The sequence below is a fragment of the Phoenix dactylifera genome, chromosome 8 (genome assembly GCF_009389715.1).
Source record: "Phoenix dactylifera cultivar Barhee BC4 chromosome 8, palm_55x_up_171113_PBpolish2nd_filt_p, whole genome shotgun sequence".
In the NCBI taxonomy this organism is placed as follows: Eukaryota; Viridiplantae; Streptophyta; class Magnoliopsida; order Arecales; family Arecaceae; genus Phoenix; species Phoenix dactylifera.
This window is the reverse complement of record NC_052399.1, coordinates 18,841,158-18,868,907: the sequence shown is the minus strand read 5'-3', so window position 1 is coordinate 18,868,907 and position 27,750 is coordinate 18,841,158. Positions and strand designations below refer to the sequence as shown.

The 27,750-nt window shown below is 41.0% G+C and overlaps 3 protein-coding genes across 3 annotated transcripts; 2 read left to right on the top strand and 1 right to left on the bottom strand.

The window, feature by feature from the left end:
* Positions 1-4,957: 4,957 nt before the first annotated feature.
* On the bottom strand, positions 4,958-16,577 carry LOC120111612 (zinc finger CCCH domain-containing protein 13-like). The gene is made up of 5 exons (XM_039129155.1): positions 15,374-16,577; positions 8,761-9,379; positions 6,647-8,045; positions 6,458-6,547; positions 4,958-5,675 (listed from the first exon to the last, which is right to left on the bottom strand). Exons 1-5 carry the CDS (start codon positions 16,155-16,157, stop codon positions 5,256-5,258), a joined length of 3,312 nt encoding a protein of 1,103 aa, XP_038985083.1. The 5' UTR covers positions 16,158-16,577; the 3' UTR covers positions 4,958-5,255.
* Positions 16,578-18,417: 1,840 nt separating this feature from the next.
* LOC120111731 (glutamate synthase [NADH], amyloplastic-like) lies at positions 18,418-20,539 on the top strand. The gene is made up of 3 exons (XM_039129605.1): positions 18,418-18,744; positions 19,286-19,543; positions 20,321-20,539. The coding sequence occupies exons 1-3, from the start codon at positions 18,418-18,420 to the stop codon at positions 20,537-20,539; spliced, it is 804 nt and encodes a 267-aa protein (XP_038985533.1).
* A 3,303-nt stretch (positions 20,540-23,842) lies between these two features.
* LOC103703047 (probable F-box protein At3g61730) lies at positions 23,843-25,541 on the top strand (the record flags this gene model as incomplete). The annotated part of the gene is made up of 7 exons (XM_039129687.1): positions 23,843-24,056; positions 24,137-24,181; positions 24,253-24,420; positions 24,544-24,591; positions 24,833-25,003; positions 25,106-25,213; positions 25,303-25,541. Coding segments are annotated over 7 exons (840 nt in total), but the record flags the coding sequence as incomplete, so codon positions are not given.
* Positions 25,542-27,750: the final 2,209 nt, after the last annotated feature.

Genomic DNA, 27,750 nt, shown 5'->3' with positions numbered 1-27,750 from the left:
CCTTAGTGTATCTAGAATAATCATCAATAAAAGTTATGTAAAATCTTTTTCCTCCTCTAGTTGGAGTGTTTTTCAAATCTCCTAAATCAGAATGTATTAATCCAAGTAATTCAGTTTCTCTTTCTATTGACTTATGACTCTTTTTAGTAGATTTAGATTCTACACATACTTCACATTTATCATTCACATTTCCAAAGGTAATATTATTTAACAAGCCTAGGTCTTTCATTTTCTTGATATAAGAAAAATTAACATGTCCTAATCTACCATGCCATACATCAACAGAATCAATCAAATAAGCAAAAGATGATGCATTTTCATTCATAGTTTCGGTTACATTCAAGACAAATAAACCCTGGTTACAATAACCCTTCCCAATGAAAACATTGTTCTTAGTCATTACAATTTTATCAGACTCAAAATACACTTTAACTCCAGCCTTTCCTAATAAAGAAACAGATACTAAGTTCCAACGGATATTAGGAACATGCAGCACATCATTAAGGGAAAGGACTTTTCCTGATGTTAGCTTGAGGAGTACTTTTCCTTTGCCAACCACTGGCGAGGGTCTCGAATCACCCATGAACACTTGTTCCTCGCCTTCATTCAATGGAGTGTAGGAAGTAAACGCACTTCTATTTCCACAAATATGTCTGGTAGCCCCAGAGTCTACCACCCAGTCCTTTGCTCCCATAACCATGTTGGTTTCAAACACAACTGCTGCAATAATATCTGTCTCCACCAAGTTAGCATTTGGTTTAGCAGATATATCATTCCTTTTTCTAAACCTGCATTGATTAGCATAATGTCCAGGTTTTCCACAAACAAAACAAGTTCCTTTTCTTTTAAAACCTGGACCTTGGAACTTAGGTTTCTTATCATTTTTGAGATAAGGCTTCTTGGACTTTGAACGAGACCCACCTGGTTTGCTGACTATAACATTGGCTTTTGAAGTCATTTCCTTGGCCAATTGTTCTCGGTCTCTGACTCGATTTTGTTCTTCTATTCTAATATGAACAATAACATCTTCAAGACTCATATGTTTCCTTTTGTGCTTCATGCTATTTTTATAATGTTTCCAAGACTCAGGTAATTTTTCAATCAAACAGCCGGCTAGGAAAACTTCTTGAAGCATTATATCTTCATTTTTAAGATCAGTGACTAATCTATGAAAATCATGTATTTGGGATGACACATCCCTATCCTCGGACATTTGAAAGTGCAGAAAATTTCCTATAGCATATTTCTGTACTCCAGCATCTTCTAACACATATTTTTTATTCAGATTTTCCCAAATTTCTGCAGCTTCTTTGTATGAACAGTAGACATCAAAAAGTTCATTGGACAGTGTACTCAGAATTGTGTGTCTACAGATTTTATTTCCATGTTCCCACTCTTTGAATTTAGTGTCAAAATCTTCAGACCCTTCTATCGGTTTTGACTGATTTAAATACTGAGCAAAATTAAGCATATCCAATGCAGAATAAACACGTTCTTGCCATCTCTTAAAATACATACCATTGAAACTCTCAATTTTAGAAGTATCAGGAATTGATCTAGCAGTAATCATAGCAGAATCCATGCCGAACTATTCTTAAGATTGTAAGAAAAATAATAGATGAAAGAAGGAAGAACTTATCAGTTGAGGCGTGATTTCACTGTCCTTAAGAATAGATCGCGCCCCTCGGAGATTGAATCTCGGTGTAGCAGGTAATGGCGGCCTATCCTCCAGGATACAATTCGGAAACAGAGAGAGGGTTTAAAAAGAAATGAAGAGGCGTAATTTAAAACGTTTTATTCAAAACAATTCAAAAAATAAAACGGCAAAAAGAAACCTGGCTCAAGCCCACACCCGCGCGGGGGGGTCCCCCTGCGCGTGATAATCGCAACGCGCCCGGTTAAACGTTTCCGGATCGGATTCGCCAATTTTGGCTTGGACCTCCATTGGGTTCATGCGCGCGTGGGCTACTTTCTTTCTTTGCTTCACCAAGTTAAAATGTTGAATACTATATAAAGAACTTTTGAGTTTTGTTCCTTTCCAATGTGGGACTAAAGAAAGTACACTAGACAAAAAGACAAAAGAGAGAGAAGGGCAGACTCGGAATTTTGAAATATTCCAACAGAGACGCCAAATATGCGCAACTCAATGTTTCAGCTCTAGGCCTAAATCATAGACATAAAGCTACTTCTGTTTCAGACATGGTCAGGCTCAAATGGCTAACTTCTCAGCTGCAGATGGATAACAGAAACAATTCAAGCTTAATACATTACTCCCAAGATTCCGTTCGACGGCCATGCAAAGCTGGGCACGTCCACCAGGTTTATCACCCTTAACGTGAATGATTGATTCATGATGAGAAAAATTTATACAGAGATGAATGACTCATTAGACGAGGCTTGAGTTGCCAGTCGGCAATTAGAGCTAACAAAGCGACAGTTTGGTATGACTTACAGAGCATAGCAGTACCTTGTTACAACTTTGCTACCTTGACTGCAAGTAACCAAGTCACCAACTCTAATCATTCTTCAAGAAGCTGAACAAAAATCAGGTGTCTTCACCGCATTAATACATTTTTAAGGCAGCCTGGCTCTACTTCTGGCACATCAGATTACTGTATGTTCCCAGAATTTCTGCTAGTATATTGATTTTGCTTTTATATATGGCTGATATTGTGCTAACAGGATCATATATTCGTTCCGTTGATAGTCTTATTTCTCTCCATAGTACGAAAGTTTGAGATGAAAGATATCGGATTTCTTCAGAAAGGCAACTTGCTTGATCTCACTCAAACCAAGTATATATCAGGTATTCTTTGCAAAGCTGACATGTTGGAATGAAAACCAATCCCCAGTCTGGTCATCACTGGCAGCAAATTATCGCTCGATCTATCTCCTTGTGATGGCACTCCCTGGAAGGATTCCACCCTATATCATAGTGCGGTCGGTGCTCTTCCATCCCTTACCATCACTGACCTGATATTTTTTGTTCTGTCAATTAACGCTGTCAATTTGTGCACGAGCCAGCATCAACTCGTCTACCTTGAATGGACTCTTGGTCATGGCTTATGTTTCTGCGCATCCTCTGTTTTCCCTTCTGATCATGGTTTTTTTTTCTAATGTTGGTTAGGTAAGATGCACCGGGGATCGGTGCTTTACGACAGGCAATTGTGTCTTCATAGATCCTAATCTCATTTATTGGATCTCCAAGAAGCAATCCATATGTTGTCGTGCAAGTATAGAAACCGAATACCATACTCTTACTCTTTGTGCTATTGAGATATGTTGGATTCAATTTTTATGTCTCCAATAGATTTAGGGCAGGGACGCTTGGGTTGAGCCAATCTTTTTTCCGTAGTTACGGATCCATTTTGCCGACCTTCCTTGCCTATATTGTTCCATAGACTAGAGGTTGTTCAGCTTGGAGACTTGATGCGGTTATTATGAGCACAACCGGATATAGATGGCCCTTAGATCTCTGGATTTTCATAGGCCACCAGGGGTGCACCGGATACCGCGAGATGTTAATTTACTAAGTCCTCCGGTTCTCCTATGTGGCAACTCAAGTGCTGCTAATGTTATCAAGCATGCTTGAACTAAATGCAATGGAACTGACCATCACTAGAAGTGTAGGTGGAACATGGCTTTCTCTGTGTCTGTTTTTGCCTAGTGCAGAATAATCGGCAGATCTGCAGATCAAAGGTTTTTCCTCTAATTATTTGGTCGGGGGCCTCGGGGCTGCATTGAATGACAAGGATTCAGTGTGCTTGTAGATCTGTGCACGAGATGATCAAATGGTGGATTAGCTTGAAGGAAGGTGAATCTTGTTTCACGCAAAAGAAAGAATCCCTCGTGTTTCGTCGTTACAGTCCAATCTACTTGATTCCGCTTCTATTGGTGGTGGTGATGGTGGTGGTGTGGAAACATGCCATATATAGTAATCATGTCATATATAGTAGAATTGAATTTTGTAATATTATTGTAATATATGGAACTATTATTAGGAGTTACCTACTATAGTTAGGATTCTAAGTGTAATTCCTTTTATGTTGAGAATACATACAACAAGGAAGGACCAAAACTTCAGAATAGGTATAGCCAAATTCTCCTTAATTCTCCTCCTCCTCAGCCGCTACCGACCATGGAAAGCTTAAAGAAGCCCAAACTAGATGCTCTAGTTTTGATCTGAATGCTGGTGAATGATTTAGCAAACACAGTAAGAACGTAAGTATGAATATACGACACTAAGCTAGTTGTTTATTTGATTTTAGAATTATATTGGGACCCTGTACACATGGAATAATTACTTGCCTTTATTTTTAAATTTTCAGTAGTGATCCTTCAGCTGCTTCTGATCTCCATGCACATAATGCCGCTACATAGAATATAATTGATGAAGACCCAATCCAATGGATTCCATTTTGGTTTTGGATCCATGTTTCCATCCACCAACTCAAATCAAATCAGCCATCGCTCTTGATTTGCTACACGTTATTGACAACACTGAAGGTGCCTTAAAAAAAAAATTATAACCAGTTGCGGATAAATTTCTTTAAAGAAAGGCTAACTGGAAAAATTATTTAATTTTTAACATAACATTCATAACCTAATACCTACTGGATATTGGAAATAGAAAAACAAGAGACAGTAGAACGTATGTAGTTGCACAACGTTTAGTCTCATAATTATAACTAATGCTTTCAAACACCTGGTGCACAAAAAATATAATATTTAAAATAGCTGGTACCAAAACGAAGATACAGACACAATTTGTGGCACCCTTCAATGACCGTCACAATAACTGTCTTCTATTCTCTCTCCAGAAATCACCCTCATCTTTCTCAGCTGCAAACATAGCAAAGTACAAAGCAGGCCTTCTACTTATGATATTTATGCAAATTTTGAAAAAAAATGGCTAGCAAAATAACATACTGAAAACAGACTCCTCTATGCAGATGTATGATAGGCTTTCAAGATGATTACTACAAACACAACTTGGAATACAAATTAATATACAGGTAAAGATTTCTCATGCCATTTCTCCTATGATCTATATTGCTGACAGCCGCTTTTTAAGCCATATGAAGCAGAATATTTTCCACAGAGAATTGGGAAGTACTGAAATGGGTATTTGTTGGGGGGTGGAGAATGAAAAATAAAAATTTCAGACGCCATCTATCCAACCATGATTAATGGGCTGAGGAGCATGATCCTCATTGGTGATGGCATTGCAGAAAAAGCATGGAATAAAAATTGTTTCAATGTGTACTCTCAGGAGAAATAGGTATCCGGCTTAAATTTACCCTACATTCTGACCTCACAGCCTCACATGCCTGTGAACCCTCACCAAAAACAACTGCATCAGAAATGACATCAGAATGCTGTTCTTTGGCATCACCAGAAAGATCGCCTGGTGCATTGGCATTGGTGTTCTTCCGTTCCTTGGCATCAGCAGAAACGTTATCTTTGGCTTCAGCGATGACATTGCTCCCCTCTTCTTCTTTGCTCCTACAGGAATTAGCATTTGCCAATGACATTTCTTCAGGAGGCTGCTCATCAATCACCTTCGCTTTATCTGCATCAGACACTTCCAGAGAATCTTTTTCTCCTTTTGCAGTTACAACAGGGAACATCGCTTTTGCTACATCGCGCTGCTTCTTATACAGTGACATGGCTCTCTGCGCAGTTCAAACCATGGAGCAAGCACACATGCCATTAACAAATTAATTGGCAATTGTTTGCAACTGTCATTAATATGCTTTCACGGGAGAGATGTATTAACTTCTTTTCCCATCTCAGTACTACACTATGACTCGTCACAAGTATACAAATGATGGTGAACGTTGAGTTCAAAAAGAAAAAGAAGGTCGGACTAAGTTTTATTATGTTCACTTTATCCAAAGTGGGAAATATGATATGCATCCCAACAGGGTTATTAATAAAACCACCTTAAATTTAAGGTCCTCATATGTATTTTCATAGAATTAGGCACTGGGCAAACAAACAGCCACCTTAACGTGGAAAACTTGAGTCGTGAGACTCAGATTGGCAGGAAATATGTCTACAATATGCAAAAACACATACAGAAATAAGTTCAGGACACAGCCATCTATGCACATGATAGCGGAATGTGGGTATTCTCGAAGACAAGACGAGGAGAGCCCTAAACTACCAAAAAGCAATGAGCCTAAATGATTAAATCAACCTCTCATTTGCAAAACAAAAATGTCTCTGTACACATGGTCGGTGTGTCACACAAAGTGCATTCACACAGGTAACTGAACCCTCCATGTTTGGCAGTTAGAATTTAAGAATCTAAATTAAGCACCATCGAATGAATCTGAAAGGTTTTTGCATCTCAGTTTATCTGCATGCAAACTAGAAGTTTGCAAGAAGAATAAAGCCTAAAAATACATAAAGAAAAGTTAAATTAGCAGAGCACCACAGAGCACGAATATACCTGAAAATAAGCCTCTGTATTTGTAGGAAACAGAGAAGTTAAGAGGTTATTTGGACTCTTCCCTACCACTTTATTCACATCGTTAACGTTCTGTAACAGAAGAAATTTGATAATCAACACCCACATGTACATTATACATGAAGGTACACAACAAAATTTTTTGTTTAATACAATAAATGTTGTAAGTACCTGATGGCATCCATGCTTTGAAATATTACATACACCAGGGTCCCTAGTTCCCAATAGCGTTAAGCATTGTTTATACAACTCTGGGGAGGCAAGGTCAACAGAGATATCAAGCTTAGAAAGGTAATTACAGCAATAACGGGACCGATCATCTCCTGCTGTTTTAGAAGGAGCAGGGGTCTTTTCATCTATAGTTTCTGGAGGTGCTTCAGCAGCATTCTTAGCAGAAGGTGCATCAATAGATCGCTTGATTTCAGAGCTTTCAGAACGGGCCTGTTCACTGCTTGACTTGTTGCCAGACTGCCCAGCCCAACCTTCATCTGGCAGTGAATGAGTTGAATAATCTGACTCCTGAGGCTGAGAAATCTCTATATTCAAGTTTCCATGTTGTACCTTCCATGTAGCAGCACTCGTCTCCCATCCTCTGCTGTCCATTAGATGCCTATTCTGATGATCCCATTCTGGTCTCCCATAGGCATGGGAATCATCACCGAGTACACCATTTCTTCCATCCCACCCTTGCAACTGAGGAGGATATGGACTCTCCATTATATTATGCCACCCAAATGGGCGGACATGAGCATGGGTCACGTCCATATATGGTCTCATACCAAATAGAGATGGAGCAGGAAAATGCTGCATAGAAGAAGGAAATCCAGGAGGCATCGGTCCATGCTGGAAAGGCGGGAAACTGTTAGCAACTGGAGATGGCCATGTTGGGATACTCTTCCAATCACTTCCCTGTCCTCTACCAGTATTGAGATCACTGTTTTTTCTGTAACGGCTACTGGATTTGCGATCCCCAATTTGAGATATGTTATCATCTTCGTATGAACCCAAAACTGGACTGTCAATTCCATGCCTGACAGGCTGCGGAGGTGGAAGATGACCCGGTAAACTTCCAAGGAAACGATCATTTCGGTTGAAAGAAGATGGACCAAGAGGAACATGTTCACAGTTCTCTGCCTTAGAATAATCATCCATACTAGGGTTCTTCAATAGTAACTTTCGCTCTCTGACATCTGCAATGGGATAATCTCTTTGATCCCTGTAAGAGCTGCTTTTTTTGGCCACATCTTCAATATCATGACTACGCCTTGTGCTGCCTCTATATAAAAATTGTCGATCGATTGAATGAGATTTTTCCATTAACTGAACTGATGCGGATCGACCATCTGATCTTTGGGTCTTGCCAAATTTGGAAGATGCAGCTGTTTCAATCAGATATTCACCTGAAGCAACGTGATCCTTTGTTTTGGTCTTCTCTAAAGACCGTGAATCAGAAGTTCTATCATGACCTCCTGAAACGCCTGCAAGATCTCCCATGGTAGCTACACTATAGTGATCTCTCTCTCCAGATGGCAATTCTTGGCGTGCAGGCTCTGCTTGCCTCAAGCTATGCCTGAAGATATAAAGATGAAAGCACATTATACACTTCCCACTGTCAACTGTCTAATTAATTCAAGTAAAGAATATTTCTAACTAAAACAATTCCTTAAACTTTAGTACATAACCAATGATCACATAAGTTATTTCCTGCACCACATATATAAGTTATCAGGCGCAGAAGAACACCAGATTGACAAGCAGGCTATCAACAAAACTAAAGAGATCCATGGAAAGAGAACTTCAACAAGGGAAGACACATCAGGAGCTAGAGATACAGGAGTACCGCTCAATAGGGTATCTCCATCACACAGGCACATCCTTTCAAACCCCACACACTCCAGATAGTCAAATAATCAGTTGGAGAGACAGAGAGAGAGAGAGAGAGAGAGAGAGAGAGAGAGAGAGAGAGAGAGAGAGAAGGGGGGGAGGGAGGGACTGTGGGAGGGACTGGGGCTTTCTACATGCAATGTCATAACAACCTCAAATGGACACAAAGCTATATCAGGTCCATGTCCAAATTGTATCCATCTAAATTAATTTTAAATGCAATATGTGCACCCTTTCAGGTCAACTATTTGTTCCCACGATAATCTCACTGAATTATATGCAAAGAGAATGAATTAAAGCAGGCACCGATCATGAAGGTACTGGATATGAAGACCGAAGGTTCCAGGCACTACCAAGTATAATGGGAGTAAACAGCATATAATAGATAAACCTGCTCATACCTGCTTTGATCCTTAATGGCATGACCAACAGAGCTGGGAGAACTCTTTGGTCGTTTATTGCTGCGATTGGAATCAATCTTGTCTGGCCTAGCTCTGTCAACGTCGCCGTGTGACTCTTTTGCACTTTGAGGCCTCGAGTCACCATAAGCGTCATTTTCATCAAATGACCTCCTCCTTTCCCTCGAATCCTTATATTTGGTGCTGTGATCCTCAAAATAAGAACCACCATGATCACTATCCTGAGGCTTACTTCTCTTATAACGATTCTCTGAAATCCTATTTTCATCCCTGTGACGCTTACTGTCAGATCTGTTGCTAGTATGATCCCTTGAGGAAAGCTCTTCTCGGTGTCTGTCATCTCGATGCCTTTGATCTCTGTCAAGATCCTCCCGATGTTTATCTCTATACTTTCCATCTTTATGCCTTTCATCCCTGTGCCTTTCATTTCTATCGCTTTCATTTCTGGGGCAATCGTCTCTTGAAGATAATCGCCTATCATCACTATCCCTGCCATCACTCTGCCATTTATCTCTATCAGCAGAGCCATCTCCCCCCCTCATAGGTTTCTCAAGCTCCTTCTCCAACTCAGCATTGCGCAATTCATCTCGTATTTGCCATTCTATAAACCCAAAAACAAATGAAATATATAATTAAAAAATAATGCTTGATCGTTATTGTCAAAAATATTCTTAATAAATAATGTTGATGGACTACATTATACATATCAAGAAAATTTCTAGTACATCTCCTCCCTTCCGTAATTTAACAGGTACAAAAGAAAAACACAGTGCTTAACTGTCTAGGCAAAAGAGACTAATTAAACATAGCAAGCACCGATAAAAAAGAAATTAGATGCATAAAAAAAGAGGAGTACATTATGCTTTATTATCAACCAAAGAGAAAAATGTCGCACAACATTTTATCTCCAACAGAGAAGGATAAATCGTCAAAGTGGGATGTTTGAGAACATGATTGGGGATCGATGATTACTGTGAGAACTTATTTTATAGAATTCCCCTCATAAACTTTCCCCAATGTAATGAGGTCAACAGAAGCACATATCAACTAATCTTTTAATAAATGCATATATTAACCAGACAGCCATTTCACAAATCACAACAAAATAAAATACATGTTCCAAGCGTGTAACTTGATCATCATAATCAATGCTTCATTTGATACTGTTCATACTTCCAAGATCTCAAGCAAGTAGAAGATAAATGGGCACTGTAACAAATGTTTCACGAATACATATTGTACCTGCTGTTGGTTTGCACAAAAAAATCCTGAACAGATGCCTGATAGGTTGTGATTATACATGCTAACCTCTGAAAGGAATTCCTATGATTAGAAAGGCTAGCACAGACAAGCTTGCCATCTCCCCTTATGGGCCCCATAAGGATCTCTCTATTATGGACCCCATAAGGTTAATGGCCTCTCCACAACCTTGTCAAATTGGCTTGCAGATGATGTTCTCATCTTTTAAAACCCTGAGCTTATTGTCAATGTGCTGCAAGGTCTCTAGACTTGACAACAGGCATTGCCAAATTAAGAGGAAGCATACTCAAAATCTATCTAGGTTGATGGATTGTTTAGAGTTTTCCCTCGAAACTGTTAATTTCTCATTAGCTATCCGTACCCAATAACTAATAGGATACAGAGTAAATATGATCCTTTGAAGAATGGAACCCTCTTCCTCTAGCAATATTCAACACAACATAAAACATATAAGCATTTTTTCACGGGAGAGTACCATATTAAACTCAAAAATGACCATTTTTATATGTTACAGAAACTATTAGTGGTGTATGCTGCCATAGTAACAAAGATATTTTTATTTATATAAATCAACAGCATAATAGAGGCCAGGTGTAAATATCACTTTAACGTGCATGTTCGAGTTACTACAAGTTATCTGGGGTCCTCACATATTCGAGCATAAAATAGATTTAAAACCCTATCAACATCATTGCCAGGCCTCCACCACTTCCTTGATGATGCAACTTTAGACACCTCCCAAGTTCAATTACATGTTGTATGTACTATGTCGGACAGCAATTGACAATGATGCCAAGGATGACTTTCAATGCTAGATTTCTGTGAAGTAATTGATGGCCGCATTATTTCTTCAAAACACCTATGAAATAATATAAAGCAATTAAATATTGGTCTGTTTCAACAAATAAACCTTAAAACACCAGCTACAAAGCTCTTTGACAGCTTTGTGTAACATGGTACAACATAGTACACATACCACCATGATCCCTAGATGGCACATGCATGATACACAGGGCTTCAATACTCAAAACCAGAAAGATGCAGACAAGAATTTAACTAGCTCATATTAACAAATGATGCAGCATAGCTCAGAAGGTGTTCACAAGATTGACCTTGATTGTAGGGACAATGAAAGTTATTAGTGGGCATGCTTTTCACATCATCTGATAACATGTTATCTAGGCATCCCTGCTGTCTAGAGTTCTTTCTAGAAGTTCTGCTACACTTTTCAATAAAAATAAATTGTTGGTTTTATATACTATTTTTGTTCCGATCTGAGCCTCCACCATCCTTCTTCTTATCAAATCAATTGTATATCTCCATAGACATTTAAAACGAAAAGAAAGGAATCAGTCAATCAGTTTCACATTTTATCTCTGAAATCTAAACTACAAGAATATGCATATTCAATTATAAAATTATAGCAAAAGTCTATATCAAAACACCATGCAGTCAAAGTGACAATCCTAGCTTATTTGATAGGGGGATCTTTTACCCCAAAAAGAACCAAGTAACTAGAGAAAAAAAGAAAGAATAACTTGCATGATAACATACCTAAATCAATATAACAAATCCCTTGCCATCAAAATAACAAAAAATATACTTGAGTGCTCTACTTTATGGTTATTTTAACAAAGTTCTGTGCCTATCCTTCCTCATTCCAACAATGAGGGCTTGATTTGTGCCACTGTTATCACCACTGGCCTAGCCAAATTGAACTAAAAGCTAACGCATTCACTGAGGCTACTGTACCAACCAATAGCATTTTGCTCCATCTTGGCAAGAATCACCACTTGACACTCAACCAGTTGCCGAAGCCAATATTATAACTAAAAATGACACACACTATTTTTTTACCTCCAGAACAGTACAGCAGATCTAAGGATCTGATTTACAGAAAGGTAGATAATTTTTTCTTTACACTGAAACATGGAAAACACAAAATAGAGTGTAGCATTAATTTGACTGAGACTGCAATAATGAAAGAAAGATATTTACATCAAATCCACTATTTTTTTTAAAAAAAAACACAACTTATGAATTGCAACAAAGACTGTTTTTTTTTTAAATGTTCCATGGAGACCAATATAATCTAGATCCTTACCTAATTTGGATAGTGTAATATGTCTAAGTATTCTAAAATGAAAGATCTAATTACAATTAAGTAATGTGGAGATCATCATTTCACAGAAAAATGCGTTAAAGAAGACTCATCTAAGATTATTTTTCCTGAATGGTCGACTTATGAGCTCTCAGCTTTATCCTTAAGCAACCAAATTGACTTCTTAAGATTTGTAATAATCTAACTACCTTAAATATTATTAACTGACTTCTCCATCACCTGTCCACCAGACTCGTCAAATCCCCTATTCTGTTGGAATAATACGTTCATAATGAGAAATTTTATCATGCTTACAGAAAATATGTATCTTAGAATTGTTTTGCTTCAGACAGTTCTATAAAATATCAAAAAGAATTAAGAGTTTTCACAGAAAATAAAAAAAAGAGAACTGTTATCAGCAGTAGAGGACTCTAACAGATCATGAAATTCCAAAAGTAGAAGATTTATTCCCCTGCTTTGCCTCCCTCCCTCCTAGTAATGTAGCTAGTGCATGCAGTCCAAGGAAGGGACAAACGCAGTTTAGAAGCAACAAAAAAAAAAAAAAAAAAAAAAAACTGATAGCAATATTCATCAAACAGAATTTGGAGTCATTGTCATCTTTCATGTTTCAACTTCAAATTCAAATAAGTAGGATACAAGTTTGTAAACAAGACAACAATGCCCTCAAAAAATAGAATGTCAAAATCATAGAAAATTGTTAAATGAAATGTCAAAATTATAATAAAACTAAAAATCATGATAATAAATAATCAATAACCTTTAAGACTGCCATTTCGCCTGCAACAACCAAAACATGTATAGGAACAATAATGCAACCAAGGGTACAGAAGTATTTTAATAAATAAGTAACTAGTCATTTCTGCCAAAGAAAATAATCACTCTCGAAGGTTACTGCAATGATTCTGATCATCCATGAGCTCGCAATACTGGGGCTTCAACTTCTTCAAAGGTTTAGGGAGGTTAGCTGATTATCGCAAAACTACTCTATTTATTGGTTTAGATGACGCTCTTGTTGTCAATAACCTAAAAATGTTTGTCAGTTGACCCGGGTGAGGGTGAGAAAGTCAAAATATCAAGTTTCACATGAGACAGATGGACATATTCTGACTGACCCATCATATGTGCATCTTATAAAATTGGTGGACATCTAATCAGTATCAATCGAAATAAAAAAAAAATGATATAAATACTTCCCCTAATGGTGTAGCAAATGTGGTGAATTAAACAGATAAACAGCTTGACATCAGAACAAAGTATGTTAGTGAATCACCACCTAGTAGCACACTTTTTATTACTCCACCAACAAGACCCTTTAAATTCTTATTGCATAACCCATTTCATCAACCTTCATAAAAACACCTCCTACCCCTTCTATCTTTTGACTAAATTAAAGATATCATGTTGCTAAGAGACTCAAAACATGATTACTTCAATTTAGAAAAGTCAGTTTGGCCACATCATTTGACGTTCTAAAACAGCATGCATTAAAAAAAAGTAGGCGATGTCGTTCTGAAACATGGAAAAATGAGAGAGAGAGAGAGAGAGAGAGAAGATCGATAAAGTTCAGTCCATGGAAAGCATTGTACCCATACCTTTTGCCTGTTCCCAAGAAAAAAGCCAAGGCCTTCAATGCAGAAGTAAGAAGAAATAGAGCGTTCATGTCAAGCCTTAAAAAGATATCATATAGAAGAGAAACTACTGAATTTGCCATTCTAGAGTGCCATTAAGATTTCCACAATTATTGCAAACAATAGGAGTTTAAGAAAGGGAGAAAGCAGTCATCCCTACATTTTACCCTTTGTATTCCCTCTTATTAGGGTTTGACCTGAAATCTAATGCTTGGCTATGTGAAGTTCCATATAAGATCCATTTGGCACTTTTCTTGATACCCTAGAAGAACTCATCTATGATTATTGATTAACCACTTAAAGACAGAAATTGAAAAAATGGCATCGGCCGACCCTCTATGGCATGGAATCGACACTCTATAGAACAGAATCAAGTCTTTGGTAACAAGTCCAATCACACAATCCCCTAGTTTTTGGGGGAGTGACTATAAATAACCCCACTCAAAAATTCAATCTAACTTAATCCTATGAGAGCAATATGTAATGATGGATACTGTCTATTATATGGTGTTAAAGCGAACTCCATGAGACCTACAAGAATTGAATATTCAAGCGAGCGAAAAATAACAAGAAGTTTCTTTATTTTTTGATGAAACATAAGAACAAGTTAACAGACAAAAAAGATGGACAGCTTGCATCTAGTCCACACATAATAGCCACAAGAATGTGAAAAGACCTAACTAGCACTAAGGGCAGCCTTGCACCATCCTCACAGATATAGCTAACAAGTAATGCATGACAGCCCAATGAGAATCACGAGCTTGTTTTCTATTATGCATCAGAATCAAGGCATTTGCTGCATACACTTTTCCTGCATATACTTTTTCAGTCACATGATTATACAAATAATTACAGTAGAAGAACGATATGGCAGCATCAAACTTATGAAATCCCAGATAATCGACATTGGGAATGAGCAGTCAGGTGCCTACGTGCCACTCACCGCATTTGTATTAGTATGTTTTTTTCATAAACTTGTAAATTTTGATAACTGTGCTGGTTACCATTCTAATTGTAGTCTTAAGAGTATACAAAAGCAGCAAGTTTCCAAACTTTTCAATTTCTATAATAACCTTACTTAGGGTTCACTTAAATCATACTAAACTTCTACAGAAAAAGGTATAAACGTCGTTGAACTCCAAGAAGCAGGAGTCCGAGGGGGGACTCTCTTTGACTCTACACATGATAAGAGTCCCTCATCCTCCCAAATCCAAAATAATCATGATTTGTTGGTCGTAGCAAGATATGCCTCATAAGTCATAAACAATTTCATCAATATTTTGAGGAAGGCATATTAATGCCTAGTCCACGATAAATTTTTTTATCCTGTACCTAAAAGCTAGAGCGATAACCACATGCATCTAGACATGCATTTGGACGTGCATTAATAGTAGTACTACCTAACTAAATTCAAAACCTATGTGATGCACAAAACACGCATCAATGTCAGTTCCGAAAGTACCGAACGATATTACAGAACTTGCCGTATAGTTGTCGTATAACAACCTAACAAGCATATATTGTTGGAGAAAGTAATCATGAGGAAATCTGGAAAAGAAATGGCCAAAGTAACAGGTCATCTTACCAGTAAGTTCCCTATCCTTCTTCAGTGCTCTCTCCTCTTCAGAGAAGCCTGTTTTGGCCGCTTGGTTCCGACTCCCAGCATCATTGGGCCTCTCATGCCTGGATCCATGGACCTTCTTATCCCTCTCCAATCCACGATCCCTCTCCTTCTCCTTTGCATCCTTGTACTGGTTGCTGCTTTCTCTATGGCTCAAATCACGGCTTAAATCCTTCTCTGATCCACGCTCCCTCCCCTTCTCCTTTGCATCCTTGCATTGGCTGATGCTTTCTCTATGACTCGAATCACGACTCAAATCCTTCTCCGACCGTCGCTTCGTCAACTCGACCTTACTGCTACCATCCTCATACCTTTCAGCGGAACCTTCAGGCCTTCTGCTTGCCCTTTCCCTCGAAGCAACAGCAGAAAGCTTCGACTTTGGGGCCTTCTTCGACTCCGCAAGCCCAAAGTTCTCATCTATATGGCCCAGATCAGCCACGCGATCATCCTCTCTAGCGCCATTCAACCGATCACTCGCTGCCGAATCCTCTTCCCTATCTTTCCGCTTCCTCCCATGCTCCACAGACACATACCCCCCACCAGCACCAGTCTGATCCTTCCCCTGCGATGGCTGCGGCACAGAAGAGGAAGTTCGCTTCTTAGATTCCAGATCCCTCGAAACCCTAGAACCATTGTCCCGCTCTTCGACCCTCTCCTTGGGGTCCCTCGAGTTCCTATCCTCCTCAGAGTCTGACCGCTCGCGGTACTTGTGCTCCCTGTGCGATCTATGGCGGGAACTCCGCGGCATGTTGCGCCAAGCCTAAAAACCCTAACTCCAAAATCCGGGTCGAAAATCCAAAACGCGAACAAAAACCCCAACACCCCGCCCAAACCTCTTCAAGAAGCAATCTTTCCGGATGGCTCCGCCGCAAAACAGAACGAAATCTTGCGGTACTTGCCGGAATCTGGCACCGCCGCAGAAAAAAAAGGCTCGCCTTGGGATCAGATACCGAAGAAAAGATCGAAAAAGCGGAGCAGTATCTCTCCAAACGGCGGAAGGAGATCGGAATCAAATAAGAGAGGGGAAGAGACAAGGGCGATGGGAGGAAGAGAACGGAGACAGAAATCGCGAGGGGATATTCCTTCTCCTTCAGAACGAAAAAAGAGGAACACCCCTGAGAATTTCCGTTCTCGAGATAAAATTTGGACTCCAGTCGCGCCCGGGGGAAGCCGTGGATAACTTAGAACCCTTATGGACGAAACAATCCTTAATCCTTTTATGGTATTCCTGGGAGGTCAGTAGGGATTGCTGCACCCGTCGGGATAAGGGTAGGATGGTAATTGGATTGAGGCTCGGATGTCAGCGGTACGGTGTCTCGCGGTTGACATGGTAGTCCGGTACGGACAGGGAGATAGGCTCGGGCTCTTCGTTGGATAATCCCGCAGGGACAGCGTTGATCGGTGCTGCTGAGGTTTTTTACGCAAAATAAAAGAGGGAAGGACCGGGTATGCTTTGATTCTTGTAAGGAAACATGGCCATTACAGTCTTTTGCTCTTGACTTTAAGTTCTGGTGTGTTCCCCCTTTCCTGTGCAGTCACTTATTGTTTTCTCCATGCCTATCAAATTTGTAGGCAGGGCTCGTTTGATTCGCGGAAAAAAGAGAGAAAAAAGTGGTGTGGTCAACAAAAAAAAGTAATAAAATGTCTCTTGTTTGGTTGAAGTTTTCAAAGAAGAGAGATGAAAAAGTTGTATTCTCATAGAAATATGATTCACATATTTCATGATAAGCCTTTCCCATGAGAAATATGCAAAAGTTACTTTCCCATGTGGCGGAAATCACTACATTTTTATTTTTTTCCAAAAAGGCCCTTCAGCATCAAAGAAGCATTAAAGAGGCATGAAAGACCTAATTTTTATTAAAGACATAATAAAAATTATACATAACTTTTCCAAGAAAGTGGATGGCTAACCAAACATAAGCACTTTGAAAATTTGTCACTTTCCCATGATTAACCAAACATGCTAAAAGTACTTTTCTAGGCATCCTCTTTCTCAAAATTTGTTCCCCAGAAATCATATTTCTAGGAGAAAAAATGCTTCCCGCGAACCAAACGAGCCCATAATCCGCCTTTGCCCTTTGCAAACATGTTGGTAATAGGGAGGTGGGCTTTTGGGGTTGAGCAAAATGTATCTATACTTGATTTCTGTTATTGATGGTGATCATCTTCTTGTAAATATTGTAAATGTTTTTCCTTGCAATGAGGACTTTCAATGTTCAATGTTAACAACACTGATTTCTAGGAACTCTTATTCTGTTTTTCCAAAGTACTAATTTGCCGCTGTTTTTCCATTTGTTTTAGTTCCGCTCTTTCTTCTGCTTTCGATCTTCCTCCTTCGATCATTGTTCGATTTTCTGGAAATCCTCAATGGTAAGTTGAGCCTTTGCGGGGCAACATGGCCTTCCTGATTGGACCAAGATCACGATTCACAGGTAAGAATGATGCTTGATGGATGCGTCGTCGACCCCTGTTATTGCCCTTTGGGTAAGTCTTATGCCATAAACTAAATATAATATCATGTATTTCTTCTCTAAATGTTCCTGCAAAATCATATGGACTTCAACTTGATGCTTCCTCTGTGTATGTTTTCATTACTCGCTCGCGTTGCGCAAATTCATTACTCGCTTGCAATTATAAGTGAAATTTGTGCTCTTACTTGGTAAATCTGCTTTTCCCATCATTGTTTCTGAAAATTACTCTAATAATCAATTTATTTGGCTGCTGTGTCATTGATCTTACAAAGAGAATATAAAAGAGATAGGGGAAAGGAATATCAGATACATAAGAAACTAGGCAAACAAAAGGTGCACATGAAGCATTCCCTTAGCTATTGGAGACTGAGCATCATTGTTGATTTAGTGCATCAGACGAAGTATGTGAACATGTTAGTTCCTATTCCATATTATATCATCTACATTTTCCTCATCTTCTTTTTTCTTCTCCACCTTGTATGGCTGCTATCTTATTTTTTGTGACAAATCTCAACCTATAATGTGATAATATAGATCATGTATGATTGTAAGAAGTTTAAGAGGTTTGACAACTCGTCATCATTATCATCCTCCAGGGATCTGCCTATTCCTGGGAGTGAGCTCTCAGGAATTCATTTTGCCTTGGAATTCCTGCATATGAATACCAAAAGCTTGCTTGATAGCAACCTACAAGATGGTAGATATATATCTGCCAAAGGAAAGGAGGTGGTTGTCATAGGTGGCGGAGATACAGGAACGGACTGCATAGGGACGTCCATACGGCATGGTTGTACGAGCATTATCAATCTAGAACTCCTTTCTCAGCCACCTCGAACAAGAGCTCCAGGCAACTCATGGCCTCAGGTTCTGCTCTGAACCTAAATAACAAGTTTGTCACCCTGCATTTCTAGATTCACTTTTAGGCATATGCTCATGGTGGCCCTTTTTGCGGGTGTCGCTTGGTCGAAGCCTTTTTTTTTCCAGGTGAATGGAATGATCTAATCATGATGACCATCAGATAAAGAAATCAATTTCCTTATGATCATTTTCAGGTCATTTGAAAGGAATATGGCCCTCCCCTGCTTACAAGAGTTAAGTTTGCTGCAATGCAACTATACAAGAAAATCCACTGTATGCACGAAGTATGTATTTCCCCTAGAGTTCTGATCCTCCCTGGTTCATTCAGCATTGGACTGGAGGGGGCCAGTTGATTAATCATGGCAATCCATGTATTGTGGGATGGCTATGATTACATGGGACCCACATAGAACTGGAGAGGATCCAGACTTGCACTAGGCCATGGTTTCTCGCACATAGCATGCCGTCAAGATTTTTTACTACACTGACATCAGATGCAACTGTGCTAACCATCCTATTATTGTTTTTGTAATAAATTAAATTGCAGTGGCCTCGCATTTTGCGTGTTGATTATGATCACCACGAAGCAGCTGCCAAGTTTGGAAAAGACCCAAGATCTTATGAAGTCCAGAGCAAGAGGTTTATAGGAGATGGAAATGGAAATGTTAAGGCACTGGAGGTGGTTCATGTGCATTGGGTTAAGGATGCTCGTGGGAAGTTCCAATTTGAGGAAATCAAGGGGTCAGAGGAAATAATTGAAGCTGATCTGGTGCTCTTAGCCATGGGATTTCTTGGTCCAGAATCAGTAAGTTCTGTTTCCCGAGTTTTTGATCCATGCAGTTGAATATATTCTGTATCTGCGCATGCCCGCCCGCCCACCAACCTCTGCTAAAATCAGTTTCTAAATCATCCATGTGGCCATGATGCTAAGAACGAATGCGGAAATTTTGGTTGTTATCAACCACAAAAAGGCAGCCTAATGCACGGGGCTCTCACCATTGCAGGGTATGCACGGGTCGTTACTCACAATAGTCAATAATTTGTTTTATTATCCTTGCATCAACCTCCTTGCATAATTTTAACTACGAGCAACAATCCTCATCCCACCTACTCATGCTCCGCTTGCGAGTGCTTATTTGCACTACGGAATTATTGTGCATAAGCATCCTTGCTCCTCATTTGTTCCTTGTCTCACCATTCATCATGTTCCACCAAGAAACCCATATAGAAATCTTGTTAATTAAGACCCTCTTTTTTTTGTCATTGTACCTTCCTCGTTCTGACATCCATATTTTCTACGCTTCCTGCATATTTGAACATAAAATTTAACTCCTTCCTTGAATTACTCTGCTTCTACTTGGATTGCTGTTAGATCAGCAAACATATGATACATACTTTTGTTGCACTGCAAGAATTTAGTAACTCCATTTGCTTATGTACATATACTTAAAGGCGAACTTAATTCGACCTCGAGGCTCATCGCGCAGCTGAAAGCAAAGGGTCGGCCAATCAAGTTCCCTTTACGATATCATTTTTTTTTCTTCTGTGGACTAACTTATATTCAACCAATATATTCTCGCAGACTATTGCAGACCAACTAGGTTTGGAGAGGGACGGCCGATCCAATTTCAAAGCAGTGTATGGGCATTTCTCCACTAATATTGATGGAGTCTTTGCAGCTGGAGACTGCCGACGTGGCCAATCACTGGTTGTTTGGGCTATCTCTGAGGGCCGGCAAGCAGCATGTCAGGTGGATAAATACTTGATGAAAGAAGACACCACCCCAGCAAACACACGGTAGCTGGATAGAGAAAGGAGATGTCTGGTTTATACAATTGGGTAGGTTTGGAATTTGTTTCAGGAATTTGCCTCAGCTTGATGTCTTCATTGTTTTGTTAATATTCTACATAGTTTTACTCTCCTTTTTTTGATTAGTTTTATGGGGCTGAATTGTTATATCTGGGCTTAATAAGCTAGTGGTAACAACGATGGTAATAACTGATGGGAGGCAAAATGGTCCGTCCTGTTCTAGCGCGGAACCATCCAATTTTTGCCAAGTAATGACGCCCTGGCTCAAGCCAGAGCGCCCTGCAGAGTCGATCGAGAGCTGAAGAAGCCCCGTCGACTGTAGGTACCTACAATGACGCTCCTCGAACCGGGCTCGGGGCGCCTTGTAGAGTCGACCAAGAGCCCAAGAGGCTTCCGCAACCACATGTATCTATAATAACGCAGACCCCTTGACCAAAGACTAGGCCGACCTCAGATCCTGTCGAAGGACGAGTTGACCTCGGCCAGAGGAAGACCGAGTCGACGTCGCCCAAACGCTTACCGAGCTGACCTCGTCAAGCATATGCCACGGCCTCCCCGACCTTGCCTGCCGCCGCACCCACGTGCGCGCCCATACTCGCACAGGCGGCCGTACATCACAACCTCACTACACCATGCCTTGCTTGCTGACCACGCTATAACGTGTCAACCGGGGGCCATGCTTTGTAACTCCAGCCATGCTTACTGTCAGGAGTCGTACCCTGTCACATCTGTCAACACCATACTGTCCACAAAGACTGCTCAAATCGTGTGCCTCAAGCAAACTTTAGCTGCACGCCACCTAACCAAAGCCATTTCCTCCTACGATGAGGACAGGCCATACCTCCGCCACCTGGACATCTTTGCATGGATTATAAATAGCTCACATCAAGTAACGCATGAGGACTTTCGAACCCACTCAAGATCCACTCTAACTTAAGCATTGGAGGGCTCTCACCGGAATCCCTGGTGAGGCTTTGTCATTCTAAAGGCGTACTGTGTGAATCTAAAGGCGTGGATCTTTTTCTGTAAATCTAAAGGCGTTACGATCTTGTTACGTGGCTGGATCAAGTAAACAGATGAAGCCGTACTGTGTAACTGAGGCGTGGGCACGCGGGGTGGTTCTATATACACCCCCCCTATTGCTCAGGACACCCCCCAAAAATTAAAAAAAAATTAAATACTCTCTACACCCCCCCATTTGCTAAGGACACCCCTAAAAAATTAAAAATTCCTAAATTACCCCCCACCCTCCCCACCCCCTCACCTAAATTGCTCTCTACACCCCCCAAACCCCCCCCCCCACCCCGCTCTTCCCCTCCAAAACACCTCGCCAACGCCCAAAACCCCCCCGTTCCCCCTTCTCCCTCTCGTCGCCGGCATTCTCCCGATCTCCGACCACCTTGCCGGCTTCTCCCGAAATTTTTTTTTTCACGGTTCGTGCTCCGTTCGGCACTGGATCGCCGAACAAAAGGCTTCTGTTCGGCTGAACAGTGCCGGACAGAAGCCTTCTGTTCGGCACTGTGCAGCCGAACAGATCTGTTCGGTTGAGGGTTGCCGAACAGAAGGCTTTGCCTTCTGTTCGGCACTGTTCAGCCGAACAGAAGGCTTCTGTTCGGCTGAACAGCCTTCTGTTCGGCACTGTTCAGCCGAACAGAAGGCTTCTGTTCGGCACTGTTCAGCCGAACAGAAGCCTTTTGTTCGGCGATCCAGTGCCGAACGGAGCACGAACCGTGAAAAAAAAAAATTTCGAAACAAGGTGGAACACGTACCTTTGCGGCCGATTCTTCGTCCCAAATCACTAGTTGCTTGTCCATGCTTCGAATGGGGCTTAAATCTCCTTCAAAGATCGCCTAAACGATGTAAATGGATCGAGGGGTTTAAGGGGGGTTTGAGGGGGGGTTTTTTTTTTCTTTTCAAAACGAAACGGAGGAGGAAGGGGGGGTGTATGAGAAAATTTCAAGGGCAATATGGTAATTACACTAAAGGTTAGTTTGGGTATTTTTTTTTTGGTTTTTGGGGGGGGGGGTTGTCCTGAGCAATAGGGGGGGTGTATATAGAACTACCCGGGCACGTGGCCCTCAATTTGATCATAATGCCAGAAATGCCCTCCAATGATACTATAAATTACTTGGATCTCCTACGTTTTAGTTTCTATTTAAAATTTTGAACGTAGCCCTCCAAGCGCCTACAAATAGAGGGAGGGGATGGGTCTTTGGCCATCTCGTCACAGGCTTCTACCCCGAGTTCCAGCGATCTCACAGGAAAGAGAGGATCCGAGGAAAAGAGAAAGGCAAGTAGAAGAAGGAGGAGGCGACGAGATGCAACCATCGAGGAAAAGAGAGAGGGGAGGCGGGGCGATCCAGAGATCGAAAAAGAGAGAGCGAACTATCTCGTCTTGCACCTCTCCTCATCCCAACTTCCTCACTTGCCGCTCCGGCTTCAACTGGTTCTCTCTCTCTCTCTCTCTCATCTTGGAGTTTCTCTAATAGAACTATAAAATTCCACTGAATCCATGCTTAGATTACCGATCTTGGTCATAGCAACTTGATTCTAGCGATCCGTGTAACAATCTGTGAATCGAGAAGTTTTAGTTTTAGATTCAAATTATATGTATAAAGCTATATCAGACCTGGAGCTCTAGAAATCTAATCGATTCAAGCCGTTTAAGCTTGTCTGTTTTGATCCGATTTGTCCCGTTGGGAAAATCGAGATTAAATTTTCTCATATCGCGGATCGGCGCAGCTCCTGCTGCAAATGATCTGAAATGCACGTACCGACGCCGATTAGAAGATATGGATCTAATGGAAAATTCCTGATGTTAGTTTTTCCTTCTTTCTTCATTTCAAAGCTTCCCGCTTACGTTTCTCGTTACACAAAAAGCCATTTACAGTCTGTTACAAACGAATCTGGGCCGTCCATGAGCCGCTTCATCTCCGTAGGCGGACAGAAGCCTTCGATTCATTCACTCAGTTAATACCTGCCGTCTGATCTGTGCAGGTCGTAGTCCGTAACTGTATTTCCTCCCTCCATCCCAAGCAGCGGGAACCCAGAAATTCAAATAATAATAATAAAAAAAATCAACGACCCCTTGTCTCTCTCGAACTTGCCCTCTCCCGTCTCCTTTTGGAGGCGAGTGAGCTGAAACCAAAAGGACGTCCGCAGAATGCCGTCAGCTAACCGCAGTTTTTTATTTTATCTATTTTTTTGGACGGAAGGATTTCATACTGTCTTCGATTAAATAAATAAGAAAAACGAATGAATTGATCTACTATTTTTCTCTTTTGTTCTACTTTGAGAAAAAAATAAAAGGTATGAGGCGGACATATGGACGGAGGTGGCCAAGTACTTGGACGGGAAGGATCTGGCGAGGCTGGGGATGACCAATCGGTGGTTCCACCGTCTGATCATGGAGGACAGCATCTGGAAGTACGCCTGCCTTCGCGACCTCCAGGTGCCTCCTCCTCGACACGTGTCCTTCACCTGGAAGCAGCTCTACAAATCCGCCTTTGGTACTCCGTACTCGTACGAATCTTTCCCCATCTAACACCCATCCAGACCGTCCAACTGACGCGTGTCCGTTTGTACGCAGACGGCAGCCACGCGTACTGCTTCCGTCAACAGGAGAAGCACATAGGTGAGCAGCCGTAATTTAACGTCGGCTTGTTACCTGCGGTTGGTATTTGACGTCGTTTTGACGGACATTAGATTGGATGAGGATCGGCGGTTTCGTCTTGGAAACGCCATCTGTGCTGCTGACGGAGAAGCTGGTGCTGCCCAAGAAGCTGCCCAAGCCTGAAGGGAACCCGGAGCGGACCATCCAGACCTCCGGCACGTGCGTCTTAACTAACGTCAGAACCGGAATATGGCTCGCTGGTACCATATCCCCCGCCCTGCATCCTTTCTCATTTCAAGGACTGCGGATCCGGACCGTTTGATCTCCCGATTTGCCCTCAGACGGGACGACTATGATTCTGTTAATCTCAATGGACGTTTCAGATCTGCAGCTCGTCCGATGCCCCGTCTGCAACCTCAACACCTGCGAAGGTATGGGACCGAGCCAAGAAACACACCCCCATCTTGCTTGTGTCCACGAAGGCACCCCCAGGCTTCACGGTGCGTCCTCGCTCCCAAGCGACGACGGTCAGGCGGATACATATAACGCAAAAGATTGGACGGCCGGAAGAGGCTTAGATGATCGGACGGCCGAGATGATATGATTCTTCAGTCCAATCATTGTGATTTGATCCGCTCTCCTTTTTTTTTTATTATTTTTTTTCGCATGCAGGAACGATGCAGGTATTGGACGCGAGGCATGTGGAGCTGTTCCTGGAGGAGGGGTACAGGAACGGGAGCTGGGAGTACGAGGACATCGGGATCCACCGGATCGAGAAGCCCTCCGACACGGCCACCGGGGGAATCTTCGAAATCAAATACCTCACCTCTCCCTGCACCGCCGGTAACCATCACTCTTATCTCTACCTCAGTCCTATCTTTTCTAATGGTCGCAATGGAAAACGAGCTGCTGCTGCTGCTGCTGCTGGTGTTGGTGGTGTTATAGGGGTGTTGGATGTGAAGTCGTGGATCGGGCAGCCCAGCGACTGGCAGCCCAAGGCCAGGCTCTGCCTTCACGCTGTCGCCGTCAACACCAACCTCCAGCCAAACGAGGGTGAGCAAGTAACTCGCATGAAGCAAAATAATACCCCTTCTTTTTGGTTCTAGTCTGTCTAATAGAATGGGCTGCGTGCGCGTACGCAGGGCTTCAAGTGAAATTCCAGGCGATGAGGAGCAGAGGAGCTGATGGAGAAGTAGTTTCCATAAGAATCTCCCAGCAGCTCATTTAGCTTCTAGTGTCATTTTACAGATAACCGGCTTTCTTAGATGTATATAGGACTAATATTTTTAGATGCATGGGATCTCCGCCAAAACTAAAGAAATTCATTTGGCGGAAATTTTGGGGCTAAAGCCACTCCGTATTACTATAGTGCAGTACACGATATGTGCGTTCCCATTTGCCTATTGCTCGTGATCTTTTAGTGATATTTGCATTAAATAGATGTAGCTGCCAGAGCAAAACAGAGAAAGTAAATAGAATTCTGGGCTCTCATTTTACTGGACAAAGTGACATAAGTTCTTGCTAATTGATCCGGCAAGTTCGAAATTATACCTTATACCACATGCACAATATGGTCGTGCAACACGTCAATCACCTTATTACCTTCATATAGGCCTCATGCATCCTGCACTTATTTTGGTGATTGGCCTATAGAAAGAAGATGAGCTGATTGGCATGATGCAAGCGGTATAGAGTATAATTTGCCATTTTAGAAGCAGCATTCAAGCTTCAGAAGATATTACAGAAGTGTTGATAGGGCCCATAGACCAGTAACATGGAAACGCTCATATAAGCCACTGACTAAGAGTTTCTAAGTAGGCTCATCTACCGAGCATTTATTTGTTAAGTGTTTCGGCGATAAGAGCGCGTAACCTTTTATGTTCTTGTTTTAACCTTATACTACATTTGGGATTGAGTATAACTGCAAGTCCATGTCCACTGGCTTTGCCACCCATCGTTCTCAAACCTAGCGACCCGCATGATACGTAATCCATAGACCTGGGCGGCCCGCATGACATGCAAACCTTGCTATGGATTTATAATTTTTTTGGGGGTACAGTTTTGTAAAGTTCTATTACAAGGTTGTGTCGATGGTGGGATAGTGTAAAAATATGATAGTCCTAATACACAATAAAAATGCCTAGTCATGAGAAGGAAAAAATAGGCGACACAAGTAACCATCTATATAATCCATCTCAAATTCAAACAAAATGAAAACTTCCAAATTACAAGCCCTAGAAGAGCTTATAGACTACGAGGCTTGCCCAATTGGTCCAGCCCGGAAGAATAGATACTAAAATTCAAGTGTTGTTCGGGTCTGAATACTCTCTTGCAACACCCTCCTTCCTCCCTTAGTAACCCTTGCCCATCTAATCTATACTAGAATGAAATGCAGAATGCTAAAAAAATAAAATAAACTCAAAAACCCCCATAAAAAATATAGATGATAATGTAGAACGAGGAGTTCTGCCTTTCACTTTTTGGTCTCTATACCTGGCATATCTTTATGTTCCTTCCAAGGAGTCAATCTAGACTTGAAGCTAAGCTTACATCATCATGCCGAACGTACCTCTAATTCAAGTAAAAGAACTATGATAACTGGTTTAGAAGAGTACAGGCAGTAGCAGATTATTTCAAAAGGACATTGTCAAATGTGGCATAAAGTTACAGTTCTGAGCAGCAGTTACGAAACAACAACGCATTAAACCTCCATATTCTGGAGTATTCATTTGATAAATGCCTTGGAACCATGTTTTGTTTCATACTTTCACAAGATTCAATCATCAACCTCCAGTAACATACAGAATCAGCATGTAATCTTATTTGTGATGCTAACAGACAGCATCCAGAGTCAAAAGCAGCCACCCAGCTGCCAAAAAAATAAAAATCCCCATCAGAATAAGATATAGTCATTCAAAAAAAGAAGAAGATCAGACTAATTATCTAAAAGAGCATATCAATTTTAATGTGCCCTAACTATGTGGCTATTCAGAGGTAAGTGTTATTTGCAAGGGATTGGGCCGTTCACAGAAGGCTGCATCTATTCAGTGCCACATAGGAAGCAGACAAGTGAAAGGCGTTTCATAGAGGACAATTTTAAATTTCAGCTATTAGTATAATCCATACACTATGAGAATAGAAATTTTGAGCTTCCAGCCACCATAGAAGCATGTGTTTGCAACAGTATGTAGTCTAAATTACAAGATATAAGAAAGGTTTTGACCTTTGCATGAAGCACAAGGAACTACAAAGAAAAACGGATCATGAAGTGCCTTAAAAAGGAAAAAGAATCATGAAAGGAAATTAGCGTACCAATATGGCCTCAATTTCTTTCTCTGAGACTGGTGTACGCTTTGGTAAGAGTGAAGCCTTCCCACCTATGGCAGTGTTGCTGGGTGGGGCAGGAACATCTGATTTGAATCGGTAATTTGGAACCCCACCAGATGATGGGGGTGATTGTGGTTGGGACGCCACGCCTATAAATGGAATACAATTGTGAATTTGTGATAATGCGGACAGAAAAGAAAGATTTCAGAATAGTTAATTAACAAAAAATGTAGCAACAAGATCTCGTGCATAATTTGTTGAAA

Excerpts from the sequence above, each read along its gene's own strand:
- LOC120111612 (XM_039129155.1), bottom strand. The coding sequence starts at position 16,157 with ATGCCGCGGAGTTCCCGCCATAGATCGCACAGGGAGCACAAGTACCGC. Across the intron at positions 8,046-8,760 it reads GCCATTAAGGATCAAAGCAG|GCATAGCTTGAGGCAAGCAG; the intron begins GTATGAGCAGGT and ends TTATATCTTCAG. Across the intron at positions 5,676-6,457 it reads ATACAGAGGCTTATTTTCAG|AGAGCCATGTCACTGTATAA; the intron begins GTATATTCGTGC and ends TGAACTGCGCAG.
- LOC120111731 (XM_039129605.1), top strand. The coding sequence starts at position 18,418 with ATGTATGATTGTAAGAAGTTTAAGAGGTTTGACAACTCGTCATCATTA. Across the intron at positions 18,745-19,285 it reads CAGGCAACTCATGGCCTCAG|TGGCCTCGCATTTTGCGTGT; the intron begins GTTCTGCTCTGA and ends ATTAAATTGCAG. Across the intron at positions 19,544-20,320 it reads GATTTCTTGGTCCAGAATCA|ACTATTGCAGACCAACTAGG; the intron begins GTAAGTTCTGTT and ends ATATTCTCGCAG.